Source organism: Ranitomeya imitator, chromosome 2 (assembly GCF_032444005.1).
Source record: "Ranitomeya imitator isolate aRanImi1 chromosome 2, aRanImi1.pri, whole genome shotgun sequence".
Classification (NCBI taxonomy): domain Eukaryota; kingdom Metazoa; phylum Chordata; class Amphibia; order Anura; family Dendrobatidae; genus Ranitomeya; species Ranitomeya imitator.
In genome coordinates this window covers 519,499,309-519,514,106 of record NC_091283.1, presented here as the reverse complement: position 1 = coordinate 519,514,106, position 14,798 = coordinate 519,499,309, and the positions used below count along the sequence as shown (strand labels likewise).

General features: G+C 40.0%; 1 protein-coding gene across 1 annotated transcript; it reads right to left on the bottom strand.

Annotated features, from left to right (window-relative positions):
• Positions 1-373: 373 nt before the first annotated feature.
• On the bottom strand, positions 374-4,541 carry GDF5 (growth differentiation factor 5). The gene is made up of 2 exons (XM_069755714.1): positions 3,435-4,541; positions 374-1,696 (listed from the first exon to the last, which is right to left on the bottom strand). Exons 1-2 carry the CDS (start codon positions 4,060-4,062, stop codon positions 837-839), a joined length of 1,488 nt encoding a protein of 495 aa, XP_069611815.1. The 5' UTR covers positions 4,063-4,541; the 3' UTR covers positions 374-836.
• Between the last annotated feature and the right edge of the window lie 10,257 nt (positions 4,542-14,798).

The window sequence follows — 14,798 nt, the reverse complement described above, 5'->3', positions numbered from 1 at the left end:
TTACATGTCTCATGGTGAAAATGTCCCCTTTCAATTAAAATAAGCTATGAAGGCAGATTCTCAAGGAGATCTGTGTCCGACCCATAGATTTTAACAACTCATTTACCTGTTAAGAAAAACGTGGATTTCTCTAGAATAAGACATCAGATTGCAGATATCAAGGTATTATTTTATTCAAATTCCTATGTACTACATACCCATTTGGACAGCTTAGAAGGATTGATCATACTGACAGATGCCCTTTAAGCTTTGCATTTAGAAATGGTATCTAATTACCATCAATCATTGGGAAATGTACAAATATTTGGTAATAATGAGTTATTTTTTTTAACCCATATACTCTTCTTTCTCCATAATAAGTAGCATAACAAGGTGCCATCAAACTACATTTCTACAGTTTATTTGGTTTCTTGCTATAAACATTTAAAGAAAACACAATTATTTTAGTAATTAGGAAAACACATTATGCTTTTTATGTTTTATGTACATTTTTCTTACACAAATTGAACTAGAACATTGATTACAGCATTATCATTGCAAGGAAAATATCAATGTCACCTGTAAATATTTCTTTATTCAGACTCGTTTTGGTTTATTTCTTGTCATTGTGCACAACTCATAAGATACTTCCAGTATTTTATTTATTATTTTTTTCAAAAGTTTTATCCATTTACTATATTTTCATAATTTTGAATAATCGTTCAATATGTCACATGGATTTTGTACAGTGGTAATTTTTTTCAAAGTGCGTCATATTCCTGCACCGCAGTTCTATGTTCCTCTCATTTATTTCATTTACAGTGGCCATGTTGTTGCATTTGTTGTAATACATTTTGCTACCTGCAACCACAAGACTCAACAACCATGTCCTCATATTGCTTGTACACCACGTTGTTAGCAGAGTCTATGTATAGAATGCTGATTGGACTCAGCCTTGTTGGAACACAACATGTAGGTGGTGTGGTTTCAGGATCCATTGAGTTCATCAAAGTTTGGATTACTGCATGATTTGTAGGTTCTAAGTGGGATCTCAAAGGAAATTCACAAAGACCTTCACAATGATATGCTTCATACTCCAAAGGTGCAATAATCCAATCGTCCCATCCCATGTCCTTGAAGTTCACATGAAGAGGCTTTTTGCTACATCTGGCTTTTGAATTCTTATTTGGTCTTTTTCTCGCTGGAAATGGAGCCCTCCTCTTCCTCCGTTGATTGAATAAATACTCATAGACAGTTTTATCATCTTGTCCAGACCTGGCTTTAATTTCATTAAAAAACAAATCTCTCTTCTTTGTTCTACCAAAGACAAGAAAAATAGCTTTCTCATTAGTCTGACGGCCAGTTCTGTTGAACCCCACAGTTTTTAAATCAACAGGTTTCCCCTTGTCCAATACTTCTAACTCAAAACACAGTTGAGCAGAGTTCTTAAAGTTTTTGAAAAGTTTCCAGATATCAAAAACTTCCCACTTTGGTGTTTCGCTGTTGCTAAGAGCACGAGAATCCAGAAGAATAGCCTGCTTCTTATTTGCCGGACAAATATATAATTTTATCTGTGAAAATTTTCCAGACAAGTGAAATTTTGGATCTAATGATCTTTTTCTTAAAATTCGAAGTTCTGCCCCCAGCAAACCATCTTTTTCCAGAGCAGTGATGTCGAAAACATATTTTTGTCTTCTGGTCACCGTCATACGTTCATCTTTAAAAAAAAAAAAAAAAGAGAGAAAAATAAATTATTATTTCACTACTAATACAGTTGGCCAATTGTTTTAATTGTTATGCACCAAAAGTGTAACATAATATCGTTGAAAAAAAAAATCTTGTTTAGTACATTATTTGTATAAGAACCTGGTTTAACTAATACTTTAAACACTATTAGACAAGTTCCACTCAACGAACAAGGAGGGAACATATATCACCTAAACACAGTACAGGTTTCGGATTTTAAATATATATTTTAGCTGTGAAATGTTTTTGCTTAGTTTTATAATTTTCTTTTAATAACCCTTGGAGTGCATTAGCTATTAATGGCTTCCATCTTTTACTGACCAATGACTACACTTGGTTCTGTCACATGTTCTAAAATTGCTGACTTTTGGCATTCTACAGATCTGCGTTGTGATATTAAGTACAGTCATTAGTAAATGGTCCATTTGCCTTTATGGTCATAATGTGCTGTTATTGGAACATCAATTTCCTCTATACACGGGGCACAAATCTTGTGGAATCTGTTTGCTTGTTTTCACTGCTATGATTAAGGGCTTATATAATGGGGAAATTCACATGATTTACTGCACTGCAGGATCCAAAGTGCTGGACGCTTTATTAGCTACAGGTGTTTATAATATGCAATATACAATACTTTTCGGAAAATGCCCCCATTGAGTTTTAACATGTCCTGCACTTTGGAAAAGTACCTAAAATTGATTTTAATTAAAAACACGATGGATCATATTATCCTATAGAGACTAAAGAATAAAATCTTTCATTATGAAGGACTTTTACAACTAGCTTTTGCAAAAATTATGAAATAAGGAAAAATGTGGATTTTTACTCAGCAAAACTGCTTTAGGCCATTAGAACAACGTTTTGTCTGTTTCAGAAGTTATTTTCTTTCCTATAATTCTGTTACTTTAGAGGAGCAGACAATTTGTTTATTTTCACTGGGAAGCAGAGAGAGTTTCGGTCAAGCTATACAATCACACACAGTTCCTGTGCAGAATAACGCTGCAGCTTCTCGGTATATTAGAAGAAATAAACTTTTAGTTGATTAAACCATGTTCCAATTCTAAATGTAAAACTGCTCTATAAGCAGATACATATTCACATACTTGAAACAAATTGTTCTTATTTCTAAGAATAAACTAATTCAATAGGAAACATTTGCTAACAAATGTGATTTTCATGATCCAATATTTTAAAAAATGCAATGCTTAATTATACACCTATCTTATAAAAATTGAGTCTTATTATTGGATTAAAATTTACAATGAGCTTATTGAATAAAATTGTATACAAATTATCAAATAAACAATAAAAATAGCCAGAAGTCCCCAAATTAACCCAAAACATTATATTGACAGAAATGCAAAATTTCTTTCTATCTAATAGGCGGTCAGACAAGTCAGTGTCTTGTCTGTTCAATATCGCATAACAATAATTACATTTATTTCTATTCAAGAAAATTTGATCCAAATAAAAAAATGCACATTTTAATATATCTATACTCAATTCTTCTTGTTGATACCTACTTTGAGTCTCTATTAAAATTTTGCCTAGAAGATAAGTTTGAAAAAAATGAATTATTGAAAAGCAGGTGTCATGCAGAATTCAGTGTTGTAGAAGAGCTTGGTACAGGCTTTTACTAATTTATTAATTTTTATAATTGCTACTAGTAATATAATCAAAAAATCTATTCAGAACTGGCATATTCTTACCTTGACCTTTGTCTATAAAACTGGTGATAGTGTTAGCTAACCCTGCTTCAAGTTTCAGGCTCCCATTCATGCCTTTTCTTTCTGTATCAGAAAGAGTTCTATATAGTGAAAGCATGTACTCATGGGGAGTAATGAGAGGATGCTTAAAAGCGTCCTTTTGTTCCTTCTCAGGAATGGGGTTTGAAGGTTTTTTTGGTTTGAATCCAGCAGAATCTGCATGGACATTGACAGTTTTGGGAGAGGCCTTTCCACCAAGGAGCAATGGCCTTGCATTCACAATTTTTGTTGCAGGTTGCTTATTCTCAGTATTTCCAACTTTGGTTTCTGGAGGTCTCTTAGAAGCTTCCTTTTTTGGTTCATCGTTTTTCACTTGAAGAACCCTTGCTTGAACAATGGGACTTTTAGTTCTAGACTTTGTAAGACCAACTCCAGGACCAGCATTTCCAGCTCTAGTTGTGTTGGGCTTCAGTAGAGGTATCTTGTCTTTCCCTGAAGCCACAGGAGTCCCTACTTTAGCTCCTGGATGGTTTTGTCCCTGTTCAGAAAGGCCCAGTACCAAAGGGACTAAATCGAAATAGTCCCAAGTAAGATACCAAAGCAGTAAAGGGATAAACCTCAGTATTTTCATGTTCTGATTTTCTTTTGAACATCACAGTAGAAAAAAAAAGCAAAGGGTCCACCAAACTGGCATACGAAAACATGAAACAAATGAAACACCAGTGCTAGCAAGAACAGCTTTCTTCTTAGTTTCCTCTTTAAATCTGTTTGCTTTATGCTGTTATCCAGTCCCATAGTGGAAACTAACATGAATTCTTCTCTAGTCTTTTTTTTTTCTCCAGTGAGCAGCTGTGAAGAACTTGCTCCTGAAAGGTAAAGTTTACCTCCCGCTTTTCTGCTTCAAAACTGTCTGAATACTTGAAGGAGTCTTGTTTAAATCTGAGAGTTTTTTTTCCAAGGAGGAAGAATGGCGTAATGCTCTGCCTCTGTGTAAAACCCTTTTTTAAAGATTTGAATCCTTTCCAGTGAAAATATTTCACACACAGCGTCTTGCAGGTGCTCAGAAATCTTTTACAAACCTGAACTCAGGAATTGGAACCGGAATTCCAACCAAAACCAACTTAATTACTCTCTGATGTCATGCTGTCTAAACTAATTTAAGTGCGATATATTTCTTAAAAAAAAAAAATCTTTAACCTTTCCATTAACGTGACTCATGCTCTATGTGAAACCATTCTGCAGGACCAAAACGTCAAATTATGTCATTTAAAGAGGCAAAGGGTCTGTATTAACCTTACATGAACCTTGGGGGAATTACAATATAAATAGAAGTAATCTTTGCTCGTGTTAATTAGAACACTTCTAATAGGAGAACACTTAGCAAGGACTTAGTCTCTCAGGTACACAGATAACAAGCAGTTATGTTATTAGTATTAATGACTTACATTTTTTTTATTATTTCTCTGAATATTTTGGCTCAGCTCGTACTATTAAAATGTGAAGTGAAATGACATGCTAATGTGGTAATGCCATAGCACTTTTAAAATACTTTATAAAATGAACCATAAAATTAAGTAACGCAGCAATGAATAAATGAGAATTTAAGAGTAAAAATGTCACTGTTTCATATAAAATACACTTAGGATTTTCCAGATGTTTTCTTCCCATGATATTCAGCAGCAGTGTCCCCTGCAGTCTTTTTGAAGTTCTTATTTTAAGGGCTCATTCTGATGTCCTTTTATCACTTACTCTTTATAGCTGTTGTTTTCATGAAGAGAACACATACCTATTATAATCCATAGGGCTGCTCACATTTCTTTATTTTTTTTTTGTGGACCTTGCGTCCACCAAAAAATCATGGGACATGTTCATTTTTGATACACGTGTCTGATTAAACTGACTGATACACGACTGTGAGTCCGTGAAAATTAGAACAGGGCAGTGATGCCATCAGTGTATAATCCATGATCAACATTGCAATAGAGGGTAGGAGCTATGTAATTGATTAATTTAATTTTTCATATATGAAAAATCACTAATTGTAAGGACCAACAAACGGACCAAACATGGATGAAAATTGGATCTAAAACTCTGATTGCGCTCAGACCATTTTTTTGCACACGTGAGAAATTACTAACATCTGAATAAAAGTATTAAGAATTTGCATACTGTAATTAGCAATGTTTTTTCTCATTTCTGCACTAATAAATCGGATCTTTATCTTTATAATTATAAAGATATTTATAAATATTTATATATTATGTACAATTATACTACCATCAATGCTCATTACAGCAGTTATTCTGTTATCAGACCATCTAATATACAGCTCTGGCAAAAATTAAGAGACCACCACATCAAAACCCAGTCATGGGCAGCCCAATCTCCAGACCTGAACCCCATTGAAAACCTCAGGAATATAATCAAGAGGATGATTTATAGTCAAAAGCCATCAAACAAAGAACTGCTTACATTTTTGCATCAGAAGCAGTGTGAAAGACTGGTGGAACGCATGCCAAGACGCATGAGAGCTGTGATTAAAAATCATGGTTATTCCACAAAATATTGATTTCTGAACTCTTCCTGAGTTAAAACATTAGTATTGTTGTTTCTAAATGATTATGAACTTGTTTTCTTTGCATTATTTGAGATCTAAAAGCACTGGGTTTTTTTTTTAATTTTGACCCCTTCTCCATTTCAGAAAAAAAAATTACAAAATTTTTTGCTTGGAAATTCGAAGACATGTTGTCAGAAGTTTATAGAATAAAGGAACAATTTACATTTTACTCAAAAATATACTTATAAAGAGAAAAATCAGACAAACTGAACATTTTGCCATGGTTTCTTAATTTTTGCCAGAGCTGTATATGGGGACCTCCTTACCTCCATACAAGGATCAGTCACAAGGTTGCCAAGTTGACTTTTTTAGTTTTTCTTAACAGCTAATATTTTTAACTGACACATTGGAAAACCTGAATAAATCATTATTATTATCAGTGATACATGTCTACCGCTCATAATTCTGATACGAAGATATCAGCTGCATTCACTGTGAACTGTAAACTGATAATTACAGTCAAAATAATCTGTATAATTTTCTGCAGCTTCAAAAAAAATCACGGACGCCTTAATTTTTTTATAGACAGGGCAAAAAAGTTCTCTATTTTTATGACTGAGATTGCCTTGTAGACTGGAATCCTGAAATGGTACCACTTTCCCATACAATGATTTGAAAGTAGAAGCTTAGTGACACCTAGTGGAAAATGTCCAAAAAACAAGTATGATACAGGAAAGATATAGTGCCGTGTTAGCCAGCAGATAGAAAAATATTAAGATTTGACAGTCCTTAGTGGTTGATATCTTTAATGGCCACCAGAAAAGATGGTAACAAATTGCAAGCTTTCAAGACTACTCAGGTCTCTTCATCAGGCATAGCATAACACAAAAGGTGAATAGTCAAATATTTATACTCAACAGGACACAGAAATAATGCAATAGATAAGACAAGTGACGTGAAGCAGAACTATCATTATGGAAGGGTATAAACAGTTGTGGCCGTAAATATTGGAACAGTTCATAGATAGGGAGTGTGAAAGTTTTATTGTCCTGTGATTGAGGTCTGGTCCAGGGGTTTTTATGCCCTCACAAGGTCTGAGGAGAACATTCCTTGGTTGATGTAGAAAGACATAAATCTATGCGCCACATTCATTTCTGCACTGAGTGTGTGAAATATTGTCATAAGTTTGTACTCCCAGAATCTTCTGTCTCTATGAGATTTGAAGTTGCCTTTTAATAGCAGTAATTTCATGTCCATGATGCTGTGAACAGGGATACAAAAATGTTTGGCCACAGGTAATTCTACTCTTTTTTTTTTAGTTGTGTGGCAATGAGAATTCATCTTTGTTCTAAGTTTTTGGATATGGGGCAAAACTTCGAACAAGGATGAATTCTCATCATCACACAATAAAAGATAAAAGCCAGATTACTTACCAGTAATGCTCTTTTAGTAAGTTCACAACAGCACCCACTAGAGAGAAGAATGCACCCCATAAGAACAGGGAACCTACAGAAAATAAAAGTGGGCGGTCCGCCTCTTCTCCTCAGTTGGATTTCAGAGTACCAGGAGGACTGCCAAGTATTAGGCAAAATACTATTATTTTATGTTTAAACTTATTTACGCTATATTTAAGAAAGTACCCTATTAGTACATGCTGTATTAATTTGAGGGAGGGAAGTGACTGGGTGCTGTCATGGACTCACTAAAAGAGCATTACTGGTAAGTAATCCAGCTTTTTACTCTTCGCCACGACAGCGCCAACTGGAGAGATTTCTAGAGACCATCACCTGGGGGGGGGGAAGGGGCACCGTGCTGAGGACAGTCCTGCCAAAGTCCAGCTCAGAAGCTGATGAGAGGTCAAGCCTATAGTGGTTCTAGAAGGTAGAAGGAGCTGTCCACGTTGCCGCCTTACATATGTCTTCAATTGAAACGTCTCCCTTTTCGGCCCAGGAAGATGCCATAGTTCTAGTAGAATGCGCTTTAATGCCCTCCGGAGGATTTTCATTTCTCGCTGAGGAAGCCAGCCGGATAGCATCCCTAATCCACTGGGATAAGGTGCCCCTCGTGATTCCATACCCCTTCTTGTGGCCCTGGAAGGATATGAACAGTGCCCCACACTGCTTCCAACTCTTAGTCCATTAAATGTATTTTAATACTATTCTCCTGACATCCAGAGTGTGAAACTTCCGTTTCTCAGGAGTGGAGGGGTCCCTAAAGAAGGTGGGGAGAAGTATTTCTTGTGACCTCTGAAATTTTCCCACCACCTTAGGAAGGTATGAGGGGTCTGGTTTTAAAATCAATCTATCCTGAAACATCAGTAGGAAAGGTGGATCTATAGATAAAGCTTGAATGTCACTAATTCTCCTAGCAGATGTTAGTGCTACTAAGAGGGCCGTTTTGAGTGATAGGTGTTTTGGGGATGTTGTATCTATTGACTCAAAAGGAGGTTCTGTTAGAGTGTCTAGGACCAGGTTTAAATCCTAGGGAGGAATTCTGGGTATGATAACGGGACTGATCCATTCACAAGCTGTGATGAATCGGGACACCCATTTTTTCCCTGCAACAGTATGGCCATAGAGGGCCCCTAGTGCAGACACGTGGACGTCCAATGTATTTACAGATCTAATTCTTTTCCTATTATTGGAATTCTAAGATGTGTCCTATCGGGACTTCTGTAGGATCAGAAGTTGTATGGAACTGCAGGAATTTCCTCCATATTTTAGTGTAGATTTTTGGGGTTGACTGTTTCCTGCTCTGCAGGAGTGTACCAATTAATCCTTCCAAGAACCCCCTTGATTTTAGTATCTGCCTTTCAAGTTCCAGGCCGTCAAGTGGAGGCTGTCCACCTGAGGGTGGAAGAAAGGTCCCTGAGAGAGTAGGTTGGGGATTGGGGGAGGACCCAGGGGTCTAATATCGACATGGTTTGTAGCCATGAGAACCATGGTCTCTTGGGCCAAAATGGTGCTATTAATATTATCCTTGCCTCCTCCTCCTCCTTCGAATGACTTGTGGCAATAGTATTATTGGAGGGAAGGCGTATGCCAGATTGAATCGCCAAGGAATTTGAAGAGCGTCTAGAACAGGGGTCTCAAACTGCATTCCTCGAGGGCCACAAACTATACGTGTTTTCAAGATTTCCTTAGCATTGCACAAGGTGCTGTAATCATTATGTGTGCAGGTGATTAAATTATCACCTGTGCAGTACAAGGAAATCCTGAAAACATGACCTGTTTGCAGCCCTTGAGGAATGCAGTTTGAGACCTCTGGTCTAGAATGTCTAGATGATCTGCCAAGGATAGGGAGGAATAGGGATAGGTCTTTTTGAGGATGACCCCATAGAAATACTATCTCTTTGAAGATGCAATTATTCAGGCACCATTCCCCTTGTTGTAATGTATATCAACTTAGGAAGTCCGCTTGTTGGTTGCTTTTTCCCCTGATATGAAGGGCAGAAAGGGATAACAGATGTTTCTCGGCCAGGTTCAAGATTTCTCCTGCAGAAGACATCAGAGTTTCTGATCAAGTACCTCCTTGTCTGCTTAGATATGCCATTGCTGTGGTATTGTCTGATAAAATTCTGACATGTTTTCCTCGGAGCTGGGGAAGAAAATGATGTAACTGCATTTAGCTCCTTTAGGTTACATGAATATTGGAGTTCATCTCTATTCCACATCCCTTAGCAAAAGCTATTCCCCATATGGGCTCCCCATCCGCGGGGGATAGCATGAGTGGTTAAAGTATGGGATGGTGTTATTACCCATGGGACACTACCCAACAAATGGTTACTATCTAGCCACCATATTAGAGAAGTTAAGACTTCCTGGGATAAGGTCAATTTTTCTCAAGGTGACCGAGTAGCAATCTTTCCTCTCTGAGAATCTGAAGTTGCTGTATCAGGGTATGGTATTGTGCCCAATGAACTGCTGGGGTACAGAAGGTAAGGGATCCGAACAATGACATTGCTTCCCTCAGAGTCATTTGTGGTTGTGCAAAAGGCTGTAACCTTGTTTTTAATGAGCGATATCTTTACCTGAAAAAGTAGACACTTTTGGCTTGTGGAGTCTAGATGGAACCCTAAAAATGTCTAGAGAGAATATGGGATAAGTCTGGACTTCTTGAAGTTGATAATCCAGCCTAGATTCTGTAAAGATGAGACAGTGTGAGCTAAAAGTTTAGCACAGTGGACAGCCGAATTCCCGACAACTAAAAAGTCATCAAGGAAAGGGATAATTAAGGTGTCTTTTTGACGAAGGTATGCCATCACCTCCAAAATCAGTTTGGTGAAGATTCTTGGTGCTGTAGAGAAGCCAAAGGGCATGGCCGTATACTGGAAGTGACAGATTTCACCTTCGAATGTCATTGCAACCCTGAGGTATCTTTGGTATCTGTCATGGATAGGGAGATGGTAATATGCATCTTCCAGATCAATGCCCCCCATCATGCAATTTGGGAAAAGAAACGTAATGGTGGATCTGATTAATTTCATTTTAAATTTATGGAGGGAGGGGTCACGGCCCACAAGACAGAACCTGGGATCCTGTGGAGCACATTCAGCCCCCACTGCTCATTGCAGCCTTTGAACGTAGCGAGTCCCAGGGGGGGGCCCTAGGAAGGGGGGTAATGTTAGGTGTTGAGTTCCCACCGCTGCATGGGGGGAATCTCGAATCATGTCCACTGCGGTCTCCCATTCTTCTCCAGCCGCAGTGGAGCCTTCTCAGTGGAGACGTCGGTCCCAGCGTCTGGCTCAGGCTGATACTGTGCGACTGGTTACTGCTGCCTTTCCAGGCTCTGCCTTTGTAGCCAGTACTGATCAGCAGCGAGCAGGTCTTTCTGGGACTAAGTGCCGCTTTTCTCATACTGAGCATGCCCACGGGATGACCTCCCATTGGAGGTCAGGGGTCACATGTTCAGGTCCTGTTGCGTCTCCAAATGGACCATGTGAAAGGTCCTGGAGCACTACTTCTATAAAAGGTTCGCATGGCCGCTCGGCCATGTGCTAGTATAAACTTGATAATGTGTGTGTGTAGATGAATGACTGTTGATGGATGAAAGCTCCTTAATCATTCCCATTCCTAGTGTTGTTGACTGCTCGCGAATGTTGGAAGCTATCTAGCGCCCGAAAGTGCTACCTGCACACCTAGCACACGTTACAGTGCCTTTTTGCAGTGCCCACTTATATGGCACCATGCGCAATCAGTGCGCTTTCCTGACAGCCTGTCAGTGTAGGGTGGGAATTCCTGCTTGGACTCTGCATCTGACTCGGGGCGTTCTCATGCATGGGATCAAAAGCCACCGAGGGTCAGATGGAGTACAATCACCGGATTATTGGGGGTGAATCATAGGGATCCCACTAGTGTCTTGCAGCTGCACCCTGTGACTGTTAACAGGGCGCAGCATATTTTGGCGACTCTGTGAAGCAAGAGTTCGCTACTATTAACACGGGGTGAAGTCTAACCCACGTGTGAGCAAGAGTCTATCCGCCATTACTCAGCAGCAGGTACCATCTCTGCACGGTGGACCCCAGGCTGTGAACGCAACTCATAACTACCTCTTTATTATTTGGTGCATTCCACTAGCCCTAACACAGGATAAATGAGTAACTAAAGACCTCTAAGGGTTGTAACTGGTACCACGCTATGAATATTTAACTGCTGCTCATAAATGGGCAGAACACTCCCCACTTGGCATCAACGGATGCCACTATTTGTTTCATTTGGGGAAAACAACAACACAAGTTCAGTAACCGGCCTGAGGAACAGTTTGTTCTCCCCAAGCTTGCATACTCTGACCTCTACTTTGCACACTTTGCAATCCTTGCTGGGAAGGGGCTTGGTGACTAGGCTGAATGGCCACTCATTTCAATGCGAATGACTGTCCTTCTCGAGTACAACTTCGCCAGGTTGGATGTTTGGGTGGTCTTTCTGCCACTTTGTCCTGATTTGCAGAGTGGAGAGATACTGATTTCTCCATCTGTCCCAAAAGATATTGGACATGCTTTGTACTTGCCTCCATTGTCGTCTCACTTTGTCCTGATTTGCAGAGTGGAGAGATACTGATTTCTCCATCTGTCCCAAAAGATATTGGACATGCTTTGTACTTGCCTCCATTGTCGTCTGTAGTGGTCTTTGTCATTGAATTCTCCATGTGGAGCTCTCAGGACACAGGTTTTCTCATGAGTATCATTGCAGGAGTAAGGACTGTCGCGTCTCCGGAATCACTGGAAAGTGCTGTCAACGGCCTGGAATTCATGATAGCTGAGACCTCGGCCAAGGACGTAGTTAAACTCTCATGTGTGAGTCTGGTGTTCGTTTGCAAGAAGATAGAGTCTAGTATCTTGCATGCTATCCCTATCATTCTTTCCCAGGCACCTCCCATGAGCACAGAGTGTGGTAAATTGTAAGTCCAGGTACATCCTTGCTCGCCTATGTACCTTTCAACATTAGTCTAGATTGGAAGGGATTTGGAGTTCTCTTGCTGCTCCGACAAAATTCGCACCTCGGTCAGAACAAATATGCTTCACAGGGCCTCTGATCGCGATGAAGCATCAAAGTGCATTTGTAAAACCTGAAGTATCCATAGATTTGATTACTTCAATATGAACAGCTCTCATGTACAGACATGTGAATAGAACTGCCCAACACTTTGCTTCAGTATGGATCTTCCTAGTGCGTCGTGTAGCCATGGACCAAGGACTGAATATGTCTAATCCAACGTTGGTGAAGGGGGGTCAGTACTAAGTCTGTCGGGTGGAAGATTGGCTATCTTCAGATTTTGACACATTCCACGTAGTTTGCGACACCTAACGCAGTTGAAAATGAGTTTGTTCACGCTTCTCTTTGCTCTGACTATCCATAGTCCAGCTGCCTGTAGATTCCCTTCAGTAAACAAACGGCCTTGGTGTCTCACTAAGTCATGATGATGCTGAATGAGCAGGGTGGTAATGTGATGAAGTCCAGGAATTATTACCCGGTGTTTTTCTGAAACATCTACCTCAGCTTCTTGAAGACCGCCACCTACTCTCAGCAGCCTGTCTTGGTCGACAATCGGATCGAGCTTTTTCAGTGCAATGTCTCTAGGAACAGGTTGTCCCTTGTTGAGGTTGTCCATTTCTCTGGTGTAGGTTTCCTTTTGTACAACACAAAGTATTGTAACCTTGGCTCTTTCAGGTTGGGAGCGTTAAGTGCCTGCTTGCAGTGATGCCAACCTTTACAAGGTCTCTGGTTTGCTGATAGTGTTGACTTGTTGGACTGGGCTACATGAAGTAGACAAGCGATGGCTCGAACAAGTGACTTCCAGGTTGAGAACCTGCTGAACAAATGAGATTCGAGGTGATGACTTGAAATCACTGTATGAAGAGCAGACACTCGAGGACTGAGTACTTCGTCGGTATCTGGATCCACTAGTTCGAACGTATTAGGCCTTCTGTTGTGGGGCATCGAATGGTACAAGGAGGCAGGGCCTGTGAACCATGTAGTGTCCTTAAGATGACTTGGTGCAACGGATCTAGTCGCATGGTCTGCAGGATTGTGGTGAGTAGGCACATAGTTCCACTGATTAGGGCAGGTGGATATTCTTATCCTCAGTACCCGGTTGCTGACGTAGACATAGAAGCGTTGCGTTTCATTGCAGATGTATCCCAGTACCACCTTTCTATCAGTGTAGAACTCTGCATCTTTGATCTCCAGATTCATACCATCTGAGATATGCTCGACCAACTCAACTGCGAGAAAAGCAGCACAGAGTTCCAACCTGGGTATCGTGTGTTCGCGGAGTAGTGCCAATTTTGTCCGGCTCATAATAAACCCGATGTGGCTCTGTTCGTTCACATCTATAATTTTGAGGTAGAGCAAAGAGCATTATCACTAAATTATAGGATATAGAGCACAATATGTGTTATGAACAGGAGATTCAGAACCACAATGGACCTAGTGGTTAAGAGCACACAAAGTGACCTGATAGTTACTAACATAGGATGAGCTCTGAGACGTGGGAACTCTGCTGACCGCAATCCCTAATCCTATCATACCACACTAGAGGTAGCCGTGGATTGCGCCTAACGCTCCCTATGCAACTCGGCAAAGCCTGAGAAACTAACTAGCCCTGAAGATAGAAAAATAAGCCTACCTTGCCTCAGAGAAATTCCCCAAAGGAAAAGGCAGCTCCCCACATATAATGACTGTGAGTTAAGATGAAAATACAAACACAGAGATGAAATAGATTTTAGCAAAGTGAGGCCCGACTTACTGAATAGACCGAGGATAGGAAAGATAGCTTTGCGGTCAGCACAAAAACCTACAAACAACCACGCAGAGGGGCAAAAAGACCCTCCGCACCGACTAACGGTACGGAGGTGCTCCCTCTGCGTCTCAGAGCTTCCAGCAAGCAAGAAAAACCAATATAGCAAGCTGGACAGAAAATATAGCAAACAAAAGTAACACAAGCAGAACTTAGCTTATGCAGGGCAGACAGGCCACAAGAACGATCCAGGAGAGAGCCAGACCAATACTGGAACATTGACTGGAGGCCAGGAACAAAGAACTAGGTGGAGTTAAATAGAGCAGCACCTAACGACTTAACCTCGTCACCTGAGGAAGGAAACTCAGAAGCCGCAGCCCCACTCACATCCACCAGCGGAAGCTCATAGACAGAACCAGCCGAAGTACCATTCATGACCACAGGAGGGAGCTTGACCACAGAATTCACAACAAATATGCCTCACTTAACAATATGCAATACTGAGGCTGCATAAGGCTCACATATACAGATTCTAACACACACACATGACTGCATTACAGCTCTCACCGGGATCT

Excerpts from the sequence above, each read along its gene's own strand:
- GDF5 (XM_069755714.1), bottom strand. The coding sequence starts at position 4,062 with ATGAAAATACTGAGGTTTATCCCTTTACTGCTTTGGTATCTTACTTGG. Across the intron at positions 1,697-3,434 it reads TTTTATAGACAAAGGTCAAG|ATGAACGTATGACGGTGACC; the intron begins GTAAGAATATGC and ends TTTTTTTTAAAG.